The sequence below is a fragment of the Lampetra planeri genome, chromosome 23 (assembly GCF_965212315.1).
Source record: "Lampetra planeri chromosome 23, kcLamPlan1.2.h2, whole genome shotgun sequence".
Lineage (NCBI taxonomy): Eukaryota > Metazoa > Chordata > Hyperoartia > Petromyzontiformes > Petromyzontidae > Lampetra > Lampetra planeri.
The window spans coordinates 6,379,097-6,406,996 of record NC_136129.1 but is presented as its reverse complement, the minus strand read 5'-3'; the positions used below and the strand labels follow the sequence as shown (position 1 = coordinate 6,406,996).

General features: G+C 46.5%; 1 protein-coding gene across 1 annotated transcript in view; it reads right to left on the bottom strand.

Annotated features, from left to right (window-relative positions):
- Positions 1-15: 15 nt before the first annotated feature.
- LOC144726352 (cytochrome P450 3A8-like) overlaps positions 16-27,900 on the bottom strand; it is a 30,127-nt gene continuing 2,242 nt past the window's right edge. Inside the window, exons 2-14 of the mRNA XM_078604982.1 lie at positions 26,884-26,977; positions 25,914-26,007; positions 23,902-23,954; positions 17,147-17,246; positions 14,306-14,419; positions 14,116-14,204; positions 10,455-10,603; positions 9,044-9,174; positions 8,792-8,876; positions 6,247-6,407; positions 5,625-5,851; positions 2,426-2,588; positions 16-2,276 (exon numbers count right to left, since the gene is read on the bottom strand). Coding sequence (XP_078461108.1) covers positions 2,190-2,276; positions 2,426-2,588; positions 5,625-5,851; positions 6,247-6,407; positions 8,792-8,876; positions 9,044-9,174; positions 10,455-10,603; positions 14,116-14,204; positions 14,306-14,419; positions 17,147-17,246; positions 23,902-23,954; positions 25,914-26,007; positions 26,884-26,963 — 1,533 coding nt within the window. The 5' untranslated portion in view covers positions 26,964-26,977 and the 3' untranslated portion in view covers positions 16-2,189. The remainder of the gene's footprint in view (positions 2,277-2,425; positions 2,589-5,624; positions 5,852-6,246; positions 6,408-8,791; positions 8,877-9,043; positions 9,175-10,454; positions 10,604-14,115; positions 14,205-14,305; positions 14,420-17,146; positions 17,247-23,901; positions 23,955-25,913; positions 26,008-26,883; positions 26,978-27,900) is intronic.

Below are 27,900 nucleotides of genomic sequence, written 5' to 3'. Positions count from 1 at the left end.
CAAATAAAAAAAATATGCTTTTATCTTTTTTATTAAATCAATTCGCAAAAACATTAAACAGGATTTTAGTTCATACGAAGTACTGTACTATTAGCAGAGAATCGAATTGGCAAAAAAACATGCATAATCATATCAACAGTATAAACGATTCATACTCTTAGTTCTTTTGGTAAAGTCACGTAGGTAAAAAATTAAATTAAAATTAATAAAAATAAAACAATAAAATCACGACGTTTCGGAGGTAACACAAGTCTCCGTCATCAGATTTGCTGCATCAAGGTGCAGCAAATCTGGCTGTGACGGTCCCACCTGATGACGGAGACTTGTGTTGCCTCCGAAACGTCGTGATTTTATTGTTTTATTTTTATTAATTTTAATTTCATTTTTTTACCTACGTGACTTTACCGAAAGAACTAAGAGTATGAATGCTTGCAGTCACGAAAGCTTAAAATCTAGAAGTATAAACGATATCCCAATTTTTTAAGGCAATTTGTGATTACAGTACAAGCACACGGAGGAAACCCAAAAGCGGAAGGCTCCTGACCGAAGAAAAAAAAACACCTGACCAGAAGATTCGACAATACAAGACTCAGTCTGCGTCTGATTCCAAGAACACAGGATGAGATGTTACTATCCTTTGTGCAAGCACTTCCAAGAGTTCATGAACAGTGAGCCTGGTGAAATTTGGAGAGCGCATCGTCAGTAGTGTACCTTTGGTTCCTAGGGTGTTTCGGCCTTTCACACTATACACCCTCCCCAAAGGCGGCCAGCGACAGGGTGATCAATCCTACGCTTGCGTCCCATGCCCAATTAGTCGTAGGAGTTGGCTTGTTGTTGATAGCCAACATCCCATGGGACTATGCATGGCAGGGGCGTCCTCCTCCCTGAGTCAAGCATTGTTGACCGCATACCTCCTGGCCCTCTCACTTCGGGGCCCAGCTGGGGTCTTTCCTCTTCATCCAGAGCCACTGACTGCTGCCTTCTGCCGCCTCCGATACAGCTCTGATTGCCGAACGCTGGCTCTGGCCCTTAATTCCCAGGTCTCATATTGCGGAAAACGCTGTGCGGCCAAAGATCGATCCCGTCAGTCGTCGTTATTTGCAAACCCATTTAACCTCCCATGCTATATGGTTTGTTTACTCGCCCAGCTGTAATAATTTGTCGATAAATGAAAGACGTTATGGCGGAATGGCATATGTGTTATATAGCAGTTAGCGCTGAGTCATAGATGCCAAAGGTTCAAATCAATCGTGATTTACTGAGCCCATAAACTCTGTGGCATCTGTAAATCTAGCACTACCTTGATGAACATTTGGTGGAACATGAACAGGGGTTATTGGTCCCCACTAATAAAAATATTGAATTTACACAATTTTTCAGAACCGCCACCCAATAATCGTACATCATAGGAATACGTGCGCTTTAAAAGCAGTGTATTATTACATATTTTTGTTTATCAACTACTAAACCATAACGGCAGATAACATCGTCTACATGCACTCAATGACGGAGCCAGGATTTTCAGGTAGGGGGGGCAACCCCTCCAGCAATGAAAAATGATCGAAGTTGTGAGTAATAAGGACTTGTCCCTTGCTTGTTATTCGACGCGTGTGCGGCGATGGCGCAGCCATCGATCGAGGGTCGAATTCGAACCGCGTTGTGTGATCGGCATCGCGCTCGCTGAAGGTGTTGATGCCTTCAGGGAAGTCGTGGACTGTATACGCAACTGCGCACAATTCTGAGTCACTTATAACCGCTTTGCCGTTACTTATTGCCAATTATGGACTCAGACTATTGTCCTATCATCTCACAGAGTCCCTGGCACGTAATAATATGCTACACAGTGGCAGTGGGGGTCGCAAAATGCCGATGTATTACTAATAAACCCCAATGATCCGATCAAAATTAGAGATTTCGATCGGATCATTGGGGGGGGGGGGGGCACGTGCTACCCCACCCTTCCCCCACTGGCTCCGCCAGTGCATGCACTGCTGTAAGAAACACATGGATGTGAATAAGTAAAATATCGATCATATTTAATCAAATATGTACGTGCGAAAATTAATTGACAAATGGATCATGTCTGTTAAATGTACTTAAAGAACAATTTGTCTAGGTGGTGCTCCTAATTAGCACTCCAGTCATCATTCCTCCGTGTTTCTTCCTAAAGTTTTTACATTGATTGGTTTTCACTCGGCATTCTTTCGCTCCACAACATTCACTTTCAGTGGCGTTTTAATCTGTAAAAAGGGGTTGTTCTGGAATTGCGGTGGAATCTGAAATACAAAACGCAGAATTTAGTTTTTAGTTTTTAAACGGCAGTCATTCCATACGCTGGTGCAATAGCAGAATCAACGTGAACGCCACGAAGACATTTCTTCGTGCAAGAGTAAAGAGCGGAGGAGGAGGTGGTGTTATCGCGCACCGCGGTCTCGCTGCACGCGTGGAAGGAGTAGCGCTGCAGGATGCGACAGACAGCCATCTTCACGGACATCAGGGCAAAGCGCATGGCGATGCAGTTCCTGGGGCCGTGGCCGAAGGGCAGGTAGCAGTAGGGGTCACGCGCCTCCTTGGCCTCCTTGGTGAATCTGCACAAGTCACAGTGGTGCGCACGCAGAATCCATGAACAGCATGGGGGTTACACAGACCAGTTATTCCCGATAGCCACGATCGCCAGTCTGACAAGTTCTGTGTGGCAAGAGTTGCCGTACACTCTGCAAACCTGCTGCTCTCTTTGCTCGTCGTTATTACTGGAAAATATTGATACACTATTTTTTTAAATCACGAAATCCACTCCCAAAAAAATATTTTTTTGTGACAAAACTGCACTAAAATAAATAAATGTTACACTTCTTTCTACCGTTTAGCATAACCCGTAAGGCTCAACAGCCAAGGTCGCCAATGACTGTTTTGTAGCAATGGCAGGCATCAACGTGATTAGTGGACCCCTTAGACACAATCCCAATCAGACCTTGCTTCCGTAAATATCTAAATTCAAAAAAGCTCTTTAACGTCTTCTGTCACTCCTCTATTTGCCCGGACTATTGCTTTCACCCCATTTTAAATTGATTAGCTGTTTTCACCATATTCTTTGGGTCTTTCGGTAAAGCCACATAAATATTTTTAAAAATAACAAAAATATCACGACGTTTCAATCGCAACGAGAGCAATCGTCATCAGGTGAAAAAAAAATCACCATTTTCCCAATTTACTTCCTCTGCTACCACTTACGTACATTTCTTGCCACTCTATAATAGGCTCTCCAGCTCTACAATATCAAATACGTACAAATAAACGCATGCGCATATGTGCACGAATCGAAAACGAATTCGGCGTGTCACGCTCACGAAATGACGCATTACGAGGAGTGCAAAACGTATTTTTTCCACTGATTGTTATATGTGAGAAGGAAACTGGCACTATTTGGACACGTGTGTAGGATGGGCAACAACAGGAAAATCACAAGAGTGTTGTTTGGAAAAAATAGAAGCAACCGGACAGAGAGGAAGACCTAACAGAGAATGGCTTCACTATGAGACCTCCTTTACCAGTGGCAAAATATAGTAATAGGTGTGTAGGACTTGAAATATGACGCGCCACGCGTTCTGTTGTTCTGTTGCTATGCAAGCGAGCGGTGTACAGTGGGGGGTATCTGAGGACGGGGTTGTTGTTGTCGGGCGTGAGGGAGACGTCGTTAAGATGGGCGACAGGTGTTAAGGGTAACCGAGGATGCAGGCCGGTGATTGGTTAGGAGGGTGAGTAGTTAATGACCGGCGCCGCTCTGGCGGGAATAACAAGATCACGTGAGGCTGGGGGCCTGGGGGCGAGTGACGAAGCGGGGGGGGGGGGAGATAATTGATTGGGACTGATTGGTGTGGGGATAAGAGGATAGCGTAACGGAGAGACGGGAGTCTTGATTGGGATGGGAGCTGGAGTGGTTGGTGCCAGGGAGAGAGACGGAGCAGCAGTGAGTAGAGAAGATACGATAAGGGTAGCAGTGGATAGAGATAGGATAGAGTACGGTATCAGTGGATAAAGATAGGATAGAGTACGGTAACAGTGGATAGAGATAGGACAGAGTATGGTAGCAGTGGATAGAGAGAACGTAGAAAGATAGGACAGAGTACGGTAGCAGTGGAGAGAGATAGAACGCAGAGTGCGGTAGCAGTGCATCGGAGGAATACAGAAGAGGGTAGCAGCGGAGTAACGGACCTTGGGAGAGCAGGAGAGCGAACAGAGAAACATAGAGTGTCGTTGATGGCGGATAGAGTAACGGAGCGAACGGGGAGACACGGAGCAGTGATGAGGACAAGGTGTGAACTCTAAAGTGTGAATAAACGGAACGAGAAAGACAACCGGAGTACAAGTCCTACAGGTGTTTACCGTTTCAACTGGTACAAAAAGAAACAACTCTTTGTTTGCATTTTGACTGCTTGTGTTGTGGTTATTGCAAACATGATCCCTTGTATAAAGGTGTCAGTTTTTGTACCAGTTGAAAGGGTAAAAACCTATTACTAGAGAATGGCTTGTCGACGACATCGTAAGCGATTTGTGCCAGAAAGATGTGGCACTACATGAGCATATTGGCACAAGATAGAGGAAAGTGGAAACTAATGACGATTAATATAATCAAAACACAAATCATTTCAAAGATGCAAAAATCGTGAGATTCCCCCCCCTCCACCCACCACCTGGTCTCCCCTTAGAATGTTGATTTACCTCTTCCCCCCACTCACCCCCCCATATATATACAGTGTGCTTCAAAAGCATTTTAACAATTATATGAGACTATCGTTTTTAATGGAAAAAGAACGGATAATACACTGTAACATGATAACCAATGTAATGTTAACAGCTTCAAAAAGTCAGAGTCTCCACCACAATTGTCAACGCGTGGCCTGGAATCGTCTCCAGGTGGTCTCCAGAGCCCAGGAGGCGGCCCATTTCTCGTGGCGTTGTTGCAAATTCTCAGGAAGTGTTTTTGAAGCACCCCTGTATAAGCCCCCACCCCCCCCCCCCCCCGACGGAAGACCCCCACAGGTTGGGGCCTTCCACCCCCCACCTACGTACGATTCTGAAGCACCGAAAGTCCCCCCCCCCCCGCCCCAATGATCCGATAGAAATCCCTAATTTTGATCGGATCATTGGGGTTTATTAGTAATAAATAGGCATTTTGAGACCCCCATTGCCACTGTGTAGCATATTATTACGTGCCAGGGACTCTATGAGATGATAGGACAATAGTCTGAGTCCATAATTGGCAATAAGTAACGGCAAAGCGGTTATAAGTGACTCAGAATTGTGCGCAGTTGCATATACAGTCCACGACTTCCCTGAAGGCATTCACCTTCAGCGAGCGCGATGCCGATCACACACGGTTCGAATTCGTCCCTCGATCGATGGCTGCGCCATCACCGCACAAGCGTCGAATAAAAAGCAAGGGACAAGTCCTTACTTACTTACAACTCCTCTATCATTTTTAATTGCTGGAGGGGTTGCCCCCCCTACCTCAAAATCCTCGCTCCGCCATTGCCACTACCCCAAAACCTTCATCGCGTTGTACCGGGCTTACGTGCTTATACCACGACGAGAATAATACAAAAAAAATCGTGAGATTCACTCACCGTTCCGGCCGGAACTCGTGAGGTTTGTCCCAGTACTGCGGGTCGTAGTGGAGCACCCATATTGCCGCGTTAATCACCATACCCTTGGGAATGACCAGGTCATTCACAACCGTCGTCTTTTTACAGACGCGGTCCGTACGAAATGATGGTGGGTACATCCGCAGACTCTCACTCACGACCATGTCCAGATACTCCATGTGCTTCAGAGTCTCGTAATCTGGGGATTTCTACACGCAGATGGAATGGTCAGACGAAAATAAATTATTTAAAAACGGAGTTTATTTTTCAACACATTCCAGAGTCATGATATTTGCAGTGCTGTCATGCACTGCTGGATTAAGGCATATGCATGTCGTGTAGGTCATGGGGGTTGTTTGACCATACTTCACCACGCTGGTCAGTCTGGGTTGATGAAGGGGGAAGCCACTGATGTTAGCCATGCCTGGGAATTTAACTTAAGACGCCAGGTTCAAATCACTCTGAAGCAGCATGTGGAGATTACGTTCGTGCATATTCATCAGCTTTTTAAAAGTACTCGTTTGGTTAAACATTCCTCTGTGCAGTGTGAAACTGTTACAATAAATGTGCCAAACAGTATTTAGGCGTGAAATGCAAGTCTTACCCCATCTGGCAGTATTGTATCGATCTCTTGCTGGACTTTAGTCTGGACGTCAGGGTTACAAGCAAGAGAATAGGCCACGAAGGTGATGGCTGTGCTCGAGGTGTCATAACCAGCCAGGAGGAACAAAATCGCCTGCGCCTCCAGTTCCTTGTCGGTCAGATCTGTGCAATTAAACAGACAACAAGGAAGATACAATTTTAAATATATCTTGTTCTGGTTGTGCTTGTGGTGTCAAAGCCAGCCAGAAGGAACAGCACGGCCTGAGACTCCAGTTCCCTGTCAGTTAGATCTGTGAAATGAATACAGAAGACCACAAGTTGAACATCATCGCAAGAAATTCAGCGGACGAAGAAGGCCCACCACCACCTTCTTAGGGTAACTAGGGATGGGCAATCAACTAACATTAGTATTCTACCAAATAAGGCCCACTGAACCTGTAAAGCTCCTTTTCAGAAGTGACCTGGACACAAATGATAGCTCAACGAAGTGGCTTTTCACGTGGAAACGTATCGCAGCCAAATACTGTACTGTCAAAATGCATGTTGATGGGGAAACTAAGTGACATGTCTCGGACTGTGTTCGTGAGTATAAGGCAGATTTGAAACACGGAAGGACCAATACTTCTGCCGTATAGACTCAGCAATCATTGGAAAGATGTCATCAACCACTTTGGATCATAACTTGACTTGTGTTTTCTTGTCAATCAACCTTCACTGTCAGCAGTGTGGAGCGGGATGCAGTGATTTCCTGACGGCCTTTGCTGCATTGGCATTGCTGCTGCATTGACATTGCTGCTGCATTGGCATTGCTGCTGCATTGGCATTGCTGCTGCATTGGAAATGTTGGTGCTGCTGCAATGGCATTGTTGGTGCTGTTGATACACTTGGGCTACACCCATCTCCAAACCTTTATAAACAGTGTGCCTTTAGAGGCTAACCCCTTTTCCTGATGATGACCGCTTGTGTTGCCATCGAAACTTCGTGATATTTGTATTCATTTTATTTTTATTATTATTTCTATCTACGTGTAGAGGAGAGAAATACGCGGTGCGCACGGTTAAGCGGGTGAAACGGAGTGCAAACAGGTGTGCGTGTTGCAACGTGAGGTTTGCACAGACAAACCGCCAGTAATTAAGGGGAGAAGCGGGTGCAACCGAGGTCGAACAGGTGCTACGCTGTGACCGGAGGTTGGCGCCTCGGAGACGGGAGATGGGGGGTGATGATAAGAGATTAATGGGACAACTGGCGGTGGGCTGGCGGCAGCTTAAGTAGAAGCACGTGAGGACTCGCGATGGGGAGGGGGATATAAGCGGAAGTGTGTGATGAGCGGGGAGAGTTGTTGCCGGGAATCAAGAGAGAAGACATCTCGCCGCTGCCGCTCCAACCGCCAACGGGACCTCAGCCCTCACGCCGTCGCCGGGCGGGTGTTGGCTGAACCCCCCGCCCGGGGCAGACGGGTGAGCGGGTCTGAGGGAGCGTAGGTGAGGGCAGCGGTGGAGATGCGAGAAAATTACTATTTCACACGAATTTATTTTACGCGGCAATTTTCAGGAACGCAACCTCCGCATTAAGCGGGGACTTGTAGTGGAGTTATCTTTAACTTGGGAGTGGTTCGAGAGTTGTAACGTTGCTGAGAAATTTTATCTGAATTACTGAACCCTAAAATGTGATGGTTGACTCCTAATTACCATCAACGGTCTGCTTTGGGTTGAGGAGTTACCGCTATTTAAAGGGTATGCAATTTATTTTCATCTCACTGAGTCGAACTATGTTCTCGTTTATTTCTTTGAGTGTTTTATTGCATACACAATGTACGGTTTGATATTGGAAACGGTGGTGTTGTAATAATTCTCAGTCAGATGTGCCGGGTGGTGGCGGGTCTAACGACACATTTATATTTACGCGATCTAACCTAAAAAAAATCTTACTGGTAGGAACCTCCTGGTTACACCAGCCCACATGGGATTATTGTGTCCGTCCGTCCGTTGTGCATCCAAAAATGGGAGGAGTGGGGCTGGGTGGAGAGGGGAGGGTGGGGAGGGGCTGGGTGGTGAGGGTGGAGAGGGGCTGGGTGGGGAGGGGAGGGTGGGGAGGGGCTGGGTGGGGAGGGTGGGGCTGGGTGGGGGGTGGGAGGGGTGGAGCTGGGTGGGGAGGGGCTGGTCACCCCGTGGTGTCCTTATAAAACTCAACGTTTAACCTACTCACGCCGGCTTGTGCCCACCCTCACAGTCGGCCATATTTGCGGAATACACCACGCCGCCGTTGACCCTGGCCATTGACCGAGCAACCCAACGTTCCTACCAGCTCCCTCCGCAGGAATGTGTTTATTATGGATAATGACTGTGTTTAATTTTCACACATATTTTGCCAGGAAATTAGATATGCTCCAAAAACTTAAGTGAGCAACAACGTGAAGATATTTTGTAAAACAAACGACACGATTCTCACAGATATAATATTGTACGGCATATGCATTCCATGTGCACAAATAACAATTATGGTACATTGATAAAGGTGTGACATAAGCTGTGTTGTAAAATACATACACTTTTCTGAACTCGACAACTTTCCATTTGATGCATTTTCTGAAAGCTGAACATCCACCATCAATTGAAGAAAGTCTACTCTTCCCTAGAAAAAAAAAATTACATTTGTTACTTTTCACAAGCTCACGATTCAAGCATGGTGCCTTCAGTGATTACACTTCGCAGAATAAGAAATCGCTGCAGTGAAAATTGAATGTTAATATTCAAGCAAATTGACTTCAAATAATAACGTCAACATAAAAATGGACTCACCATGTCATGGAGCCCCTTCTGACGTTGCTTTTTCATCTGCTGAACGATTCGTGTGAAAAAATTTGATGCTTTTTTTGGAAACAAAGACACACCCATTGATTCCAGCGGTCGGCTCAAAAATGGGAAGAGAACTGGAAGAGAAAAAATTTACATTGTATGGCACGTCCTCGTTCAACGTGTGTTCACACAACGCGTTTTTTTTTTGTTGCTAGAACGTGGTTCATACTCTTAGGCTTTTTCGGTAAAGTCACGTAGGTAAAAAATAAAATTAATGGAAGTAATAATATAAATAAAATAATAAATCACGACGTTTCGGAGGCAACACAAGTCTCCGTCATCAGGTGGGACCGTCACAGCTAAATTTACTGCATCAAGTGAGGAAAATTTCCAAAAGACCAGCCCTTAAATACAAGTTAAGGGGGGAGGGGCTTATCTGAATGTGGGAACCAGGAAATGGAACGTGGGGGTGATGGGCGGGGCTAAGAGAAATTGGCCAACGTCGTCATGTGCAAGAGAACAATCGGTGTACCTCGACCTAAACCGGTGTTGGTTGAGAATCCAAATACAAAAAAGCAGTACTGTTAAACGCTTCAAATCTAGAATTAGAACGTGGTTATTCCATTATGTATGCACCGTATGTTGAACTTATTTTCGCACCATACGTAGCCAACCAAAATGAAATGAGGTTTCAATCTAGATTTATAATTGCATAAGCTCCAGTGGCTTCCCAATAACGGATGGAAGAGCGTTCCAGACGGCCGCAGAAGCGCATCCGAAAGCGTGCGATGCAGCCAAGTGACCGTTCTTGTTCGATGGTAAATATTCGCGCAGCACGAAACGCGCGCTCCTTTAAAACGCAGTTCCTGAGCGGTCAAAGACACACACTACTTTGATGCGCTGCACAGCTGAGCGGTGTGATACATTACACGGAGTGATACAGTAACGTGGCGACGTACCCTCGGTTATTTGTCCCGCGATCTTAACGTGTGTACGTCCTATCTCGCCGAACTTTATCATGACATTATTTATGTGAAAGCATTTTCGATTAAGGTGTTTTTAACTCGTTTTTCGCGAGGACATGCTGTCCTCTGCTGCTGCTGGTCACCTTTCATTACAAATGTAAGACAATGCAAATATTATTTTGCTAATGTCCAGAATGTCTTCTGTTGACTTGCACACGTGGTAGTAACTTTACAACTCTGGTGAAATGAAGGGGATGAGACAACCTTGGGAGTGGCTTAATATGGGAACCCTATTCCACGAAGACATCTGTTTTGACTGCTAATGGGATGAATGGGTTTTAATAAACAAAATGAATTAAATTCCCAACTTGTATTTAGCTACCCACAACTGTTCAGTGAATGATAAACCGATATGCCTGGATTTGTCACTCACAAATTCCTAAACTTACAAATTAAAATAACCAGTGGATTCAAAAAGTTGATCTTCAAAATGCTTTTGCCATTAACGACAAATGGATCCTTGGGGTTGTTCTGAGAATCCACATCCATGCTGAACGCTGTGCTTCCAATCACGTCCATGCTGTACGCCCCAAAAATCCTAAAAAAGGCAACGGTCACAAAAATGCCATGGCGTTCGGGTAATGTGACCCGCAATGCACCAATCTACAAAACTGACATGTGAAAGGAAAATTCCAGTTGACATTACACGTGCAAAGTTTTACAAATGACCTCCAGTACGTAGACTGTAAATTATTGCATTGTGCCTTGCCCACATGAATTATTATGATTATGTACAAAACTGACCAATGGAAAAATGGGAAATGTCATTTATTGCATCCCTATGCACATACGTAACGCAATCATTTTATTTCGTAGAGCATAAAAAAATACAACAAGGTCTTAAAACACTGAAAACAACGAGCGATGAGACTGGCGAAGAACGTGATACAAGGAGGGAGATGACACATGGGACAGGGTGAGAGGAGTGAAACGCTGGGGAGCGATAGGGAAGATACGTCATGAATTGCGGAGGCAGGCAGGCGGGAGGGGGGTCAGTGAATACATCTATAAACGATTTCTATTTGACCAGGTAAGGCCCACGAAGTGGTAGAGCTTTTCTTCAGAAGTGACCCGGGCCACGAATTATAGCTCAACGAAATAGTTTATTTTTCGATTTAAAGCTTTCGTGACTGCAGGGATTCATCTTCTTGGTTCTTTCGGTAAAGTCACGTAGAAGGGAAGTAATAAAATAATAAAAATAAAACATAAAATAAAATAATATATTTATAATAAAAATAAAACATTATAAAATAAAATAATATATTTTATTTTATTATGTTTTATTTTTATTATTTTATTACTTCCCTTCTACGTGACTTTACCGAAAGAACCAAGAAGATGAAGTAGTTTATCTTGCTTCTCTGAAATATTACTCTGTCCTATCCATGCTCCCAATCTCTACTGTCCCTCTATGAGCCTCCCTCACCCTGCGCCCAGTCACTCTCTCTCTCTCTCGTTCCTATCCCTTCTTGCTCCCCTTCACTGCAACAAACTCCCCACTGCAGTGCACAGAGCAACCCTCTTCACTCACCTGCGTCCGTTCCTCCCTTAAAAACCACCTCTTCTCCCTTGCCCATGCGACTGTTACTCCCTGATCCCGCCCCCCCCCCCCCCCAGCTACGACCAGGCCTATGCCAACTCCAATCAGTACCCCTATCACTACCCCAACTCCAATCACTACCCCTATCACTACCCCAACTCCAATCACTACCCCTATCACTACCCCAACTCCAATCACTACCCCTATCACTACCCCAACTCCAATCACTACCCCTGTCACTACCCCAACTCCAATCACTACCCCTATCACTACCCCAACTCCAATCACTACCCTATCACTACCCCAACTCCAATCACTACCCCTATCACTACCCCAACTCGAATCACTACCCCTATCACTACCCCAACTCCAATCACTACCCCTGTCACTACCCCAACTCCAATCACTACCCCTATCACTACCCCAACTCCAATCACTACCCCTATCACTACCCCAACCCCAATCACTACCCCTATCACTACCCCAACTCCAATCACTACCCCTATCACTACCCCAACTCCAATCACTACCCCTATCACTACCCAAACTCCAATCACTACCCCTATCACTACCCCTATCACTACCCCAATCACTACCCCTATCACTACCCCAACTCCAATCACTACCCCTATCACTACCCCAACCCCTGCTTAACCTCTCCTACCTGTTATCCCAACTGTCACCATAACTACACCACCACTTTGAAGAACCCCACTGTTTTCCTTGACCGCTATCATCTTACATTCAATTGTATAACTGATACAAAGCTCTTTTGAATAAAACGCTATATAATTATGGATACGAATTTACAACAACAACGACAAAAACAACTATGTGCGCTTGAATGACCACCCATACCCACGCGAATGCACACAGTTGCGATCAATCTATATATCTATCTATATCTTCTTCTTCTCTTCTATCTATCTATATCTATCTATCTATTCTATATATATATAAAAGTCAAAAATTGTGGGTTTGTGTGTGGATTTCTGTGTGGTCGTGCGCTTGGCTCTCCAACGGTGGGGTTTACGTGAAAAAAAAATAGCCAGGCACCACGCCGTAAGCCCCGCGATCAACAAGCGCTATTCCTTTTAACGTGTCAACTTCAAATTAGTTTAATTAACGATTTAGTGCCATTATTGTGCGCTCCGCTATTATTTATGTATTTATGATGCGTGCACGACCATACCAACTCACGCGCCTTTGGTAGGGGGAACGGCACATGCCAAGTCGCACGCCTTCGCTGGGAGTGAGGGGGACATTTTCTTTCGCGTTAAAAATGCTATAAAAATACACTAAATGCTCAGGTAAATTCTTCACTGTGTGATGTCTCCCCCACCCCGATGCGTCCTGGTATTACTACTATACAGTCACTAGATGTAGCAGGTACCACCACAGTCGGTATGCACTGCTGTAATCATAGCAGGTACCACCACAGTCAGTATGCACTGCTGTAATCATAGCAGGTACCACTACAGTCAGTACGCACTGCTATTACATTTTTAAGAGTAGTTTTGAAATATTTTTAAGACCCGGGCAACGTCGGGTACTTCCCGCTAGTTATTACATAAATGTTGATTTTCCAGACACCCCCCCCCCCCCTCCCAGTCAGTCCAGCTTGGAGAGAGATTTCACCGCCACTGACCAAGAAACAAACAAATGATTTGCCATTACTGAACTTGATAACAAGAGGTGGTGGTGCAGCAGTTAGTACACTGAGCGACGAAGCTGGCCACCCAAGTTCGATTCCCGGCCCTGGTTAACGTCAGTGGAGAGCAAAATCTGAATTGCTCCTGGGTGCTCCCCCCCACTCTCCACCACGCCACTCCCTCACACCGTCTTAGATATGGCATTGCATTTTACACTAACACGTTTACCCATGCCTTAATGATGTAATGTGAGGATATATCCGGGTCGCTGACGGATTACAACTCGTCACGATGATTGGCTCTGCCGGTCCTGGTCCATAGCCAATGGGGGGAAGCCTAGGGGCGTGGCCCTGGCATAATGGGAAGGTGACAGCTGTAAGTAGAGGATTGGTTCTGCTGGCTTTAGCCACAGCCAATGGGGAGACGAGTCAGGGGCGTGGTCCCGGGAGCCTACGATGGAGTCTGGGAGATTCCATAGAGGCTAACCAGGATTGGTGGAAAGGTACCACGTGACCCGGGTATTAAAAGGGGTGGAGACGAACAACACGTGGTCAGAACTGGAACGAACGGAGGGAGAGGCCACGCGAGAGCGGGAGTCCAGGCTGCCACGTGGCTGCGCGCGTCTCTCTCTATCCCTTTCACGCTGTCGGTCAGCAGCGTGAAGGAGTGTTGTAAAAAAAGACAAATAAAGACCGGATTCCAGAAGTCGCTTCCACGACCTTTATTACAATGAGATGACACGCGCACACACTAGACTGTTGAATACAGCCAGCTAATTTACCATACACAACACTCTGACCTTAACATGCCTGCAAAATAAGGGTTTTAGGAAATCCAACAGTGGGTTTATGAGCTTACTCTTTTAAATCCAATGGTTTTCCCGACTGGCACAGTTCATGGAGGTTACGCACCAACACATCAGCACAGCGTTGAATCAGAGGGCACATCTGGAAGAAGAAGAAACGTCTAGTTAGTCGGAACAAAAACAACGTTTCGATTACTTTATAGACGACCGTTCAACACCATTGTATTAATATATATGTTTTACCTGCTTGATTTTACCGCCACTGAAGGTTGGGGACAACACGTTGCGGACACGCTTCCACTGCTCGTCTTCGATTGTAGTAAGTGCGTCATCGAAGATCCCATTATTTGTAAAGACCTAAGAAAAGAAAATTCTGTGAAACCATGTCAAAATAATCTTGATTTGAAGCTTCCGTGACTGCAGGAATCCATACTCTTTGGTTCTTTCGGTAAAGTCACGTCGGTAGAAAAATAATAGATCACGACGTTAAGATCACAACACAAGCAATCGTCATCAGGTGGGACAACCACAGCTTTCTTGCTGTGGTTGTCCCACCTGAAACGTCGTGATCTATTATTTTTCTACCTACATGACTTTACCGAAAGAACCAAAGAGCATGTTAAAATACTCCACGGCAAAACATAACCGAACGCATTTCACGCCATTACACGGCCGCAGGAAGCTGTTTATGTTTTGGTTAAACAGACGTGCTTTACTAACATAAGTGGTTTTTAGGGTATGCAATGTATCAGTTAAACATGGTCAACATTATTTCACTACATCAGTAGACGTTCGATTTTTAGCAAATATAAATAAATGCAGTGAAATCCCAGCTGGCTGGTTTCCAGCTTTCCAGATTCCACATTTAGCTGCACCAATGCCAGCTAAAGTAATACAAATGATAATAAAAGCAGCATATTTAAGCTCCAGCATCAACGAGAGCACGTTGCTTGTAGTGCGCGCACGTACGTTATCGGAACGGATGTGGAAGGAAAAATAAAATAAAATCGGAAGAGACTAAAATAATAGACGTGCGTGTGCGTCATGGGAAAGGGTTCCATTGGCTGAGAACCGATTGCACTGAGAAAGATTTCACCGCTCGCTGAGCGTCAGGTGCGCATGTTCAGATTGTTTCAAGATCGCAGGCATTCACCAGCAATCAGATCTTCAAACAATCTGACACGTCCGCACAATGCTCCCCCGACCGTTAGCCCCTGTTACGATGCACCCTGGGCTAAAACGTCGTTCGATAGAAACGCACTCTCCCCATTATACGCACCACCTGGTCACCGGGGTGGGCGTGCAAATGACGTCACCGTCACCTATTTCATGCCCAGGATTGCAGGAGATTTTTAAACCGCATGATTTCAACTCTGGCGATCGCCTGATGATGCCGACTGTAACATAGCTGTAAACCCATACGGTTTACCCATATACTTGTGCAGGGAAACTGAGTTTTCAGGTCCACAGCCATTTCAAAAGGGCAAAAAACAATAATGTTGTCTATTTGTTTGTGTTTCTCCCTTTTGATGGGACTTTGTAGGATGAACGTTGAGATGTATAAGGGCACGGGGTGACCAATACGGTCTGAATTGTTCTGTAATTAAGGTAGGCACCGACAAACGGTTGTTCACGTGACGACTTTTTTGGGCTTTGTGGGTGGGTGAGGAGCATTCACGACGCACACTGGCGGATGGTTGATGACAGAGAGTTGAGGTTGGAGGCTGGTGGGGAGCTTAAGGAAGAGATGCTCACAAAGGAGGTAACATCATGTAATGAACCTCAAGTCAGCATCGCTCATTTGTCTGCTGTTTTATCTATGGGGCCTTTTTGGCAGTAAAAAAAAAATCATTGAAAAAAATAAGAATACAATTTTAGAATAAAAATAGCAATTATAAAATAATGCGGTTACATATAAAAAATTACAATGAAATTATTATATAAATACGAATACAATAAGAAAAAATAAGAATAGGTTGTACCCGTTTTTGCAATAAAACATGTTTTAGAACAGATGTTTTATTGCCAGAACATTCAAACACAAAATAGACACCGTTTGCAAGGCACCAGAGGCAGTTGTAGGCCAATCAGTTTCCAAGACAATGCACAAATTATAATATATGCAGCAAACAATCATGCCCTGATAATTATGAGAGCATGTTTGTTTGAATTTTTGCAACAAGTATGTGCGGTTAATTCTAGATTTGAAGCTTTCGTGACTGCAAGGAATCATATTCTTAGGTTTTTTCGGTAAAGTCACGTAGGTAAAAGATCAAAATTAATGAAAATAAAATAAAAACAAAAATCACGACGTTTCGGAGGCAACACAAGTCTCCGTCATCAGGTGGGACCGTCACAGCCAGATTAGCTGCATCAAGTGAGTGTGTGCGGTTAATGCATACTTGATGCCAGGGGCGGTTTCTTCATTAGGGCGATTGGGCGACGCACCACCAATGTCATTCAACCACAGAGTCACGCTAGCCGTCACTGTGCCTCTGGATATAGTCCAATCAGCGTCATGTCACGTTCTGTGGAGTACCGCCTCTTTTTGGGCGATTTCACTCCGGCTGAGAATCGCCCCGAGTGGTCCCATAGACTTACATTCAAAGATGTTTTTTTCGAACGGGGGGCGCTGCAATGCATTCTCTATGGCTTCCGGGAGGGCTCGCCCTAACGTGCTTACGTCATCATACGTAAGCACGTTTCAGTCAACAATTTTATTTGTCGCCACCTAGTGGAATCTTTAATAAAAGAAACTTGAGTGGATTGTATTAATAGTGAGTATAGAAACAAACAAGATGTATTGTAAGAGTCACTTTATTTTTCATTAATATTAAAGAAGTGAAGTTGCCTTTACATGCTTAAGCTGTTAATTTATCCTTTGCATGGGTGGACTTTATCCTTATAAATCATCCAGACATTTGCCCCCCCTGAGAGATTTTGCAGGTGCCGCCACTGCTTGATGCCTTGCGAAAGGTATCTATTTTGATGTGTGTACATATTAACACCTCCTGTTTTATTGCCAGAAATGGGAAACCCTCTTTTTTATGTTATCATCATTGTCTGCTGTTTGCACCGCTTTACCCGGTGGTTGGTGAAGGACTCCAAGCAATCTTTGACGAGTATTTGTTTCAGCATGCTTGTGTCAGCCACCATCAGCACAGGCTGCCGACCTTCGTAAAGCCTGAAGATAATTAGAGAAGAGAAGCAGTATTTCATTGTTCCGGTTCTTGGCACGTAGTGTATGAAAGCTGGCTTATTAAAGACTGCTGCAGTTTTTGATACACCTGTTTTAAACATCCAAATTCAATTTAATGTACCGTACATAATAATCCCAGCCTTTTGATGTTAATAGCGCATTGAGTGAACATCGAGTTCAACTAACGCTGAATGTAAATCTCTGGTAATAACGATTACACTAGTTTACATTTGGTGTCTATCGTGCAATGTGTATGTGCTGCTCATTTGCATGTGTAGTGGTGGTATTGACGTGCGCCGACTGTGACAGTGATGGATCACGGGGCGGCGCGGGGTGCGGGGTTGGGCACGCGTTGTGGGCGTGGTGTGGACGCGCGCGCCGGGAGTGACAGATGACGGGGCGGCGCGGCGTGAGTGGTGAGGCACGATGAGATGTGGGAAAAGAGGATCGTAGCCAGCGCCCGGCGATTGGTCGAATAAGTGGGTGCTCGCAGCGACGTCCGCAGGTGGGGTAAAAAGGGGGACGCGCGAGAGCACTCGGGGAGAGTTACCCAGTTGAAGACCCGAAGACGGAGCTGAAGACCTAGTGCATCCGAGTAGCTCAGTGGCGTTAGTCGCCGAGTAGCTAAGTGGATGTTGGTCATCCGAGTAGCTCAGTGGCGTTAGTCGCCGAGTAGCTAAGTGGATGTTGGTCATCCGAGTAGCTCAGTGGCGTTAGTCGCCGAGTAGCTAAGTGGATGTTGGTCATCCGAGTAGCTCAGTGGGCGTTAGTCGCCAAGTAGCTAAGTGGGTGTTTGTCACCCGAGTACTAAGTGGATGTTGGTCATCCGAGTAGCTCAGTGGGCGTTAGTCGCCAAGTAGCTAAGTGGGTGTTTGTCACCCGAGTACTAAGTGGATGTTGGTCATCCGAGTAGCTCAGTGGGCGTTAGTCGCCAAGTAGCTAAGTGGGTGTTTGTCACCCGAGATATAAAGTAGGTGTTAGTCACATGTAAACGAGTTTGATAAAATAAAGAGTGTGTTACCCGTGAAGTCGTCTCCCGCCGAGTTACTACATTACAACTGGTGTCAGAAGTGGGGTGCTCCTATTGTCCTAGTAAAGAAACAGGACGGGTCCTTGCGGTTTTGTGTCGATTTCCGCCGCTTAAACAAAATCTCGATGGCGGATGCGTATCCGCTCCCCAGGATGGATGAGTCGCTGGATGCATTGGCGGGAGCGCAGTTTTTTTCCACACTCGATCTGCTTTCTGGATTTTGGCAATTGCCACTCGATAACGAGTCTAAACCTAAAACTGCTTTCCGGACACCTGGGGGCCTATTTGAATTCAACCGTTTGCCCATCGGCTTACAATCCGCTCCCGCCACGTTCCAGAGACTCATGGAATTGGTTTTGTCGGGCCTCCAATGGGATACCTGTTTGATTTATCTTGACGATATCATCGTCTTTAGTCGGACTTTCGAGGAGCACCTCCAGCGACTGAGAGCGGTGTTCCTCAGGATGCGTTCCGCTAAGCTTAAATTTAAACCGGCTAAATGTTTTCTGCTTCGGGAATCGGTCAGGTATTTGGGCCATATCGTGAGTCGTTCAGGGATCTCGACGGACCCTGCTAAGACGCATTGCGTCAGCTCATGGCCAACGCCAACCTCGGTCACGGAGGTTCGTAGTTTCATTGGTTTTGCCTCCTATTACCGTCGTTTTGTCAAGCAATTTGCCACCATAGCCAAGCCCCTGCACGCTTTGACGGCTAAGGGTGTGAGGTTTCACTGGGGGGCGGAAGAGGAGGCTGCGTTCTGCTCCCTCCGTGACGCTTTGGTGCAGGCTCCCCCCTTGTGTTACCCCGATTTCACACAACCGTTTTTGCTTGACACGGACGCCAGCAATACGGGTATCGGGGGGGTGCTCTCACAGGTGGTCGGGGGGGTTGAACGGGTGGTCGCCTACGGTAGTAGGGTTCTTTCCCCCGCAGAACAACGCTATTGCGTAACTCGTCGTGAATTGTTAGCCATTGTGTTTTTTACACAGCAATTCAGGCCGTATCTTTACGGCCGTCATTTTACGGTCCGGACGGACCATGCGGCTCTACAATACGCTATGCGCGTGGCACAGCCATCGGGCCAATTGTCCCGATGGTTGGAGGTCCTTCAAGACTACCAATTCACGACGATTTACCGCAAGGGGTTGCGGCACTCAAACGCGGACGCCTTGTCGCGGTTGCCGCCGTGCACGGACTGCACATGTTTGTTGGGATCAGCGCGGTGCAAACCCCCGGTCGCCGGCACCCCGGGAGTTGCGCTCGCCGCCACTGACACCCCGGGAGAGGACGCCCCCACGGGGAGGGATTCGCTGTTGTCGTTGCCCCTCATTGAGTGGGGCCGCCTCCAGATGTCCGACAGCTCCCTACTTACGCTGCGTCGGAAAGTTGGCGCTCCCGAAGAAGGGGAGGCGCGGGTCGGTTCCTGGGTGTGCAGACAGGGCCTTTTGATGAGGTGGGACAACATGTCCCGGCGTCACGTGCTCGTTGTGCCTGTTGCTATGCGGGGTAGGGTTGTTCTGGCAGCTCATGAACGGCTCATGCATCTGGGTTTTCACAAAACGCTCGCCCTAATCCAGCGAGACTATTATTGGCCGGGGATGGGTAACGACGTGGCGAATATTCTTAAGGGATGCGTAGGGTGCGCCAAAAGGAAACCGCCACCATTGGCAGCTAATCCACCGCTGCAATCCATTCAGGTTTCGCGTATAAACGAATTGGTAGCGTTGGACATCTTGGGGCCCTTTCCGGCTACACCAAGGGGAAATAGGTTCCTGCTGGTTGGCGTGGAATACTTCACCCGATGGCCTATGGCATGGCCGCTCGCCAACCAGTCGGCTGCGGCGGTGGCGGACGCCTTTGTCCAGGGTTATGTGTTGGACAAGGGCGCCCCCGAACGCTTGCTGACGGATCAAGGGAAGAATTTTTCGAGCGTTTTGTTGCGCGAGGTGTGCGACCTGTTGGGTACAAAGAAAGTGCGTACTTCCCCCTACCACCCGCAGACTGACGGGATGGTTGAGCGTCTGAACAGGACGATTACGTCTATGTTGTGCCAACAGGTCTGCGACGATCAGGTTGATTGGGACTTACAGGTGCCGGGGGTACTCGCGGCCTATCGAATGGCCCCTCATGCGGCGACGGGGTTTTCCCCATTTTTTCTTATGTATGGGCGGGAGGCCGATCCGGCCATGGACGTCCAACTGGGGATTTCCCAGCCACGTGCAAAATCTAAATTGGCAGACCACATCAAATTTAATATCGCCAAATTGACTGAAGCGCGGGAGGCGGCAAGGTTGAATTCGCGGTCGCGGCAAATTGCAAACGAGAAATTGCATGAGCGGAGGGTGCATACGCATGATTGGAAACCAGGCGATAAGGCCTGGCTGCATTGTCCACATGCACCGTTGGCTACGTCCCCCAAGTTGTTGAGACCTTGGAGGGGACCGGTGGAAATTGTGCGGGTTGCACGACCCCAGAGTATACAGATTAAATGGGGGAAACGCCGTTGGTACGTGCACCCCTCCCGACTGAAGCCCTATGCGGCACCGTGTGACCCCGTTCTGTGCCGTGACGACCGGGCGTGTGATGTGACCGTCGACTCGGGGAGGGAGGTGTCGCAGGCTGATCCTCACGTGTCTCCACCTGACCCGCCCCCAGGTGCCTCGGGCTTGACGGCTGCTGACCGTCGAGAGCCTGAACCCCGGGGCACGCACGAGTCCTCGATGCCTGGCCGATGTCTTCCTGAACCGCCGGCACCACCGGACGTTCAACCGCGTCTGGTGCCGTACGACGGACCGGCAAGGCGGACTCGGGCTAGGTCTCAACAATTTTCATGAAGACGTTTTTTGCTCTACACCGAGCTCGCCCGGTGTTCCCCTCTGCCGGGGTAATGTCCCGTTGTAGGGACGCTCGGAAGAAAAAGGGGACACTGCACGAGTCGAAAGAAAAAAAAAAAAATTTCCATTTATTTTCCTTTTTGCATACACATTGCTATTGTCACTCGCCGGTTTGTATATATTGTTCTATTGTCACGGTGGCATTGGTTGAGGGTTGCGGATGGTAGTGTTCGCGTCGTGTTGTGTTGTTAGGTTAGTTGTTGTTCTTGTTGTTGTGTTGTGTTACGGGGCACACAGGGGGGTTTGTATATTTTTATAGCAGCCGGGGCGGCTGCGAGCTATGTGGTAGGGGGTGATGTAGTGGTGGTATTGACGTGCGCCGACTGTGACAGTGATGGATCACGGGGCGGCGCGGGGTGCGGGGTTGGGCACGCGTTGTGGGCGTGGTGTGGACGCGCGCGCCGGGAGTGACAGATGACGGGGCGGCGCGGCGTGAGTGGTGAGGCACGATGAGATGTGGGAAAAGAGGATCGTAGCCAGCGCCCGGCGATTGGTCGAATAAGTGGGTGCTCGCAGCGACGTCCGCAGGTGGGGTATAAAGGGGGACGCGCGAGAGCACTCGGGGAGAGTTACCCAGTTGAAGACCCGAAGACGGAGCTGAAGACCTAGTGCATCCGAGTAGCTCAGTGGCGTTAGTCGCCGAGTAGCTAAGTGGATGTTGGTCATCCGAGTAGCTCAGTGGCGTTAGTCGCCGAGTAGCTAAGTGGATGTTGGTCATCCGAGTAGCTCAGTGGCGTTAGTCGCCGAGTAGCTAAGTGGATGTTGGTCATCCGAGTAGCTCAGTGGGCGTTAGTCGCCAAGTAGCTAAGTGGGTGTTTGTCACCCGAGTACTAAGTGGATGTTGGTCATCCGAGTAGCTCAGTGGGCGTTAGTCGCCAAGTAGCTAAGTGGGTGTTTGTCACCCGAGTACTAAGTGGATGTTGGTCATCCGAGTAGCTCAGTGGGCGTTAGTCGCCAAGTAGCTAAGTGGGTGTTTGTCACCCGAGATATAAAGTAGGTGTTAGTCACATGTAAACGAGTTTGATAAAATAAAGAGTGTGTTACCCGTGAAGTCGTCTCCCGCCGAGTTACTACATTACACATGCATACTTTATGGTGCATCCGTAAAGTTACGTAAAATTGTAAACTCCTGTACTCTGTTTAACAGGTAGGCTTTCGCGACCAATATTATTCATAATATAGGTTTTTTTGGGTCAGATCTCGTTATTTATCAATTTGTCGTAACCCTCCACCACCCGACATGGTCAAAGAGTAAAAATGTGTCACGTTTTTCAAAGGACAAAATAATTAACTTCTTTAGAATTCACTCCTTTAGAATTATTTTGTCCTTTGAAAAACGTGACACATTTTTACTGTTTGGCCATGTCGGGTGGTGGAGGGTTACGACACATTTATAAATAACGAGATCTGACCCAAAAAAAACCTATATCCTGTACTCTGTATTGACACATCTCGTGCCCTTCACAGCGTTGCATCCTAGGCAGTCACCCTGTTAGCCCACCCCTAAATCCTGGCCTGAGTTTAATTGGTTCGATTGTTCGAGTGAATCATCTCTACGGAAGTCTTTCATTGCATTGCTACAGACATGTTTCGTCTTCTTATATAATGCCCAATCATGACAAATCCTTAAATCGACTACACGGCTTGAAAAGTAACAACAGCTACTTTTTGTCTACTTGTTATCGTGACGTTAACTGTCATGAGTTATTTGGCTTCACGTTACACGTTGCCAGGGTACCTCCAAGTTAAACATGTTACTGGGAGGAACCTGGTTACACCAGCCCACAGGGGATTATTGTGTCCGTCGTGCAGGGAGGGGCTGGGTGGGGAGGGAGGGGCTGGGTGGGGAGGGGAGGGTGGGGAGGGGCTGGGTGGGAAGGGTGGGGCTGGGTGGGGAGGGGATGGGAGGGGCTGGGTGGGGAGGGGCTGGGTGGGGGGTGGGAGGGGTGGGGCTGGGTGGGGAGGGGCTGGTCACCCCGTGGTGCCCTTATAAAACTCAACGTTTAACCTACTCACGCCGGCTTGTGCCCGCCCTCACAGTCGGGCATATTTGCGGAATACACCACGCCGCCGTTGACCCTGACCATTGACCGAGCAACCCAACGTTCCTACCAGCTCCCTCCGCAGGAATGTGCTAGCCCAGGTTCTATTGGACCATATGTGAAAATTAAAACGTGAAACACATGTATTGGGAACTATTTAAGAACGTAATTACCTTTGTAATCTTAACGTTACGTGTACAGAGCCTTTTAAAAGAAAACACATCTAAATATGTTAATTTGAAAATTATAAAATCTATTTTATTATTGTTAACTACCTCGCCTGGTATGCAGGATTTTCGTGGGTTCGATCCCAACCCTGATTCCTGCTGTATATTTGGAGTTCGCATGTCTTTCTCCCCCGTGGTCACGTGGATTTTTCTCAGAGTCCTCTGGTTTTCCCCTCCACATTTAGAAACGTGCATTTAAAGCATTTGGCTGGATACAATTTCCACGTGATAAGCCAATTCCTTGAGCTTTCATTTGTGGCCAGGTCACTTCTGAAAATAGCTATATAGCTCAGTGGGCCTTACCTGGTTAAATACACTTTTGTTTTGTAAAACAGTTTTATTAAAGTACTAACAGTTCTTGGGATTATTCTGTGTGTTATGCGAATTTATTTTATTTATATTTCACAAAAAGACTCTTTTCTAAAACGTATAACAAGAGAAACTTACCCCCAGATTCTCCCGTACTTTTTGAAGCACTCTTCATCCAATTCTTGGAACCCCTGTTTAGAATACATAGCAACAACTTATGCACTTAGAATTAAATATTCATTTGACAAATTTTACGTGTGGCTTTTATAAACGGCAGTGCATATACTCGGTATATATAGCAGTGGTTTGCAACCTTTATGGACTCCCAGACCACCACTGCCATCCCTCCAAAAGATCGCGCACCAATAGGATATTATTATTTGTATAAACTACGATAAAAGGACGATAAAATGTGCATCGCTGTGATGTCTCCGTCGTATTTGTCGATCGGACATTGCGTCGTTATACGTTGTACGGTCTGTTCTGGATGACCACAGTCACGCACTGGAGAGTTTATTTTTTTTATATTCTGTTTTAATTGACTCGTCTACATAGCCGGCCACTTCCTCCACGGCCTTGCTGACCACACGTGGCCGACGGCCCACAGGTAGTGAACGACTGCGCGAGAGTGCAAACCAAGTCTCCGTTTTACCACAGTGGAGCTTTAGAGGCATTGAACGTGCATTTTCATTTTAAAGATATAAATGTGTTGTATGGAATGGGGCGGGGGGGGACATCTTGTTATCTTATTTGGAGAGACCAATATAATTATAAACTCTTGAGGTAAGGGGCCGTCCATAAATGACGTCACGCGATTTTGGACGATTTTTGACCCCCCCCCCCCCCATCGTCACACGACGTCACAAAAAGTCAGACCCCCCCCCCCCCTCAAATATGACGTAACAAAGCTCTGCCCCCCCCCCCCCCCCAGAAAAAATAAAACATGCTTCAAATCGCTTTAAACTATTGTTATTGTAGTGTGTATTTAATGTGGCGCTGCACTCTGATGTTGTAGGAGAAAACATGTATTAAAAAGTCTATTTAACTAAGTAGAACGTGTTGTCTATATTTATTTAAAGTTGCGCATTTTGATGTGACGTCACATTTCTCAAACCCCCCCACTCGTCACACATCGTCACAAATGTCCGACTCCCCCCCCAAATGCGTGACGTCATTTATGGACGGCCATAATTCCCCATATCTAAAGGTGTTCCTTACAGCTCCATACTTGGGTTCCAATTGTTCGCTTTCTACACAGCAAAACGTTCAAAAATCTTTTCATGCCAATAATAATTATCATCACCGACCATGCTCTATCCACTGCTGGATGAATGCCATTGCCACCTTACACAGTATCGTGATGGAACTGCTGCACAAGAGCCGAATTCATGGCTCCATCTCCGCAGTTGACATCCTCTGGGGCATGTTTGGATACCGTTGCTTGCTTTACAGTCAATATGATGCATCAAATTTGAGTTTGTCTCTGATCCATAGGCTCTTCTTCTTATACCTCAATGCGACTCTATAAATGTATCTCTCGATGCTTTTTTGCACTATTCAGCTTTAATTCCATTTTCGTGTTTAGTGTCTATGTGAGCATTCAACTATTAACATATTCAGTTTATTACATTTGGCATAAACATTATCACCAATAAAAAATACTCTAAAACTAAATTTTAACTTTTTCCATTCATATATATTTAAAAACAATGTATAAAAATGATTTACCACGTGACTTTAACTGCTTAAAATTACAGGTTTTCATTGGTATTGCTGAAGCAAATTTACCACGTATATTAGCGGGGTGGTGGCGGCGCATTCCTGTAATCCAGCACTGTGAACGCAAATAGGGTCGGTGGATCACGCAAGGGTTGTGAAACGTCTCTTCCATACTCTGGCTTGCCAGAAGGCAGTGAACCAAATGGACTAATCTCCATCGGGGTTTTCTCCGGGTGCTCTGGTTTCCTCCAACGTGTATAAACATCTTAATACTTAGAGGACTGCAGAGCAGGGGCAGTTGTTTGTGCCGGTTCACCAATCTGTTTGACTTCCGGGTTTGTCTGTGGTTTCTCAACTATTGTGATAAAATTTGCATGAATGACACTACAGTATATATACAACTAAACATTATTGTTATGTGGAAAACCTACCTTGCGGTAGTGGTGGAAGGTTCCAAGTATTGGCACAGGTGTTGGGCCAGGAACGCCCATTTTCTTTAAGATTCGGTATGGCCATAGCAGGACACTGGGAGAAAACAGATACTGGAATTGTGCTGGAGTGTAAGAAATGTCAGAAATTATGCACACAAAAGTACCGATTTAAATCAATTTGACTTGGGATTTTGGGATATGAATTTACTTCCTTGCTAGAAAAATTGTAATCAAGGTCCCTTGGCTAAAACGATGGTCATGCAACATGAAGGCGGTGAATAAACGAGACCACAAACAATGAGCACAGAGTACAGAACTTGCATTGCGGACCAAATTAAAGCAGCTGATGTCAGAACCAGGGTGGGCCTCCAAAGGTTAAGAATGCGGGGTTTTTTGTTTCATAATTGTCTCCTAAAAAGTCAGCTGACAAAATGTAATAATTCAGCAGGCCTGACTCACTGTGGTCCTAAAGACTATTTATTTTCGCCAAGGACTGGTAGTATGTGTGTGTGTATGTTGACATTCTTTTGCGCCATATGCAGCCAACTATACTAATCGGAGGTGCAGAGGGAGGACAACAACAAAACGTGAAAAGCAGTTCTAAAGAAATGGGTTCTAAATCTAGATTTATAAGTGCATAGCTCCAATGGCTTCCGAATATATCGGAGGGAAGAGCTTTCCAGATGGCCGCAGAAGCGCATCTGAAAGCGCTGCGATGCAGTGACCGTCTTTGTTCAATAGCCAACCAAAAGCCGTCACGAGGACGACCGGAGTTTGCGTGATGGTTTATGCTCCTTTGGTGAAATCGGCAAGTTATTGTGGTTTACGTTACTGTGCAGGGAAATTCATGGCAGATAATACTTCACAAAATGCACGATACATGTAACTGGTTAAGTAAGTATAAAATTGCTTCAAATCAAGATTGGTTAAGTAAGGTAAAGGTTAAGAGTAGCCGATGCTGAGCACTTACATTGCAGACAAAATGAACGCAGCCAATATCAGAACCAGGGTGAGGAGAGACATTTCAGACAGGCTGGAAATGTCAGCCATTGTGAAGATATAATCTGTGAACACACATACCATTGTCAGATTGTTGTATCTAGCGAACTGCACAAGTTTGTGAGGGCATTTCAAAGTCCAATGGGGGCCAGTCACAGTGCAATACAGGATTTGCTTACTTTATGAACATAAAACGTCCGATCACAACGTTGCCAACGTTGCACGCTCACTGGCTGTCGATCAACGAAAATAATACTGGTAGGAACCTCCTGGTTACACCAGCCCACAGGGGATTATTGTGTCCGTCCGTCGTGCAGGGAGGGGCTGGGTGGGGAGGGGCTGGGTGGGGGGGGGCTGGGTGGGGGGGGCTGGGTGGGGAAGGGCTGGTCACCCCGTGGTGCCCTTATAAAACTCAACGTTTAACCTCCTCACGCTGGCTTGTGCCCGCCCTCACAGTCGGCCATATTTGCGGAATACACCACGCCGCCGTTGACCCTGGCCATTGACCGAGCAACCCAACGTTCCTACCAGCTCCCTCCGCAGGAATGTGTTTGTGTCGATTAGACAGCAAGCTACAGACGCGACAGACATGTTCTAGGTTATCTTTTTTTTCATGCTAAATGAACGAATCCATTCAACTTCTCTCTGCAGTTGCACCGATGAATCGATTGACAAACCTCTAAGTCCACTGCTGGATGACGTCCTCTCAATGCCGTGTTACACTCATCGGGCGTGCTGCTTTCGTCCACCACGCTCTCACACCACACTCTGGTCAGTGTGGTGGACCGGTTCAGATATCACTTGGCCAATGATGCTAGCCGTGACCGGGCATTGAGTTCAAGGTTGGATGTCGCTCATGGGTTCATAAGGAAGCTGCTATATGTGCATCATTACTGCAGGCACATACAAATAATTATATATACAACATATATATTAATATTTCTATCCCTGAAATTCAATCTTTCACTTTTTTTAATGAAACAGTCCA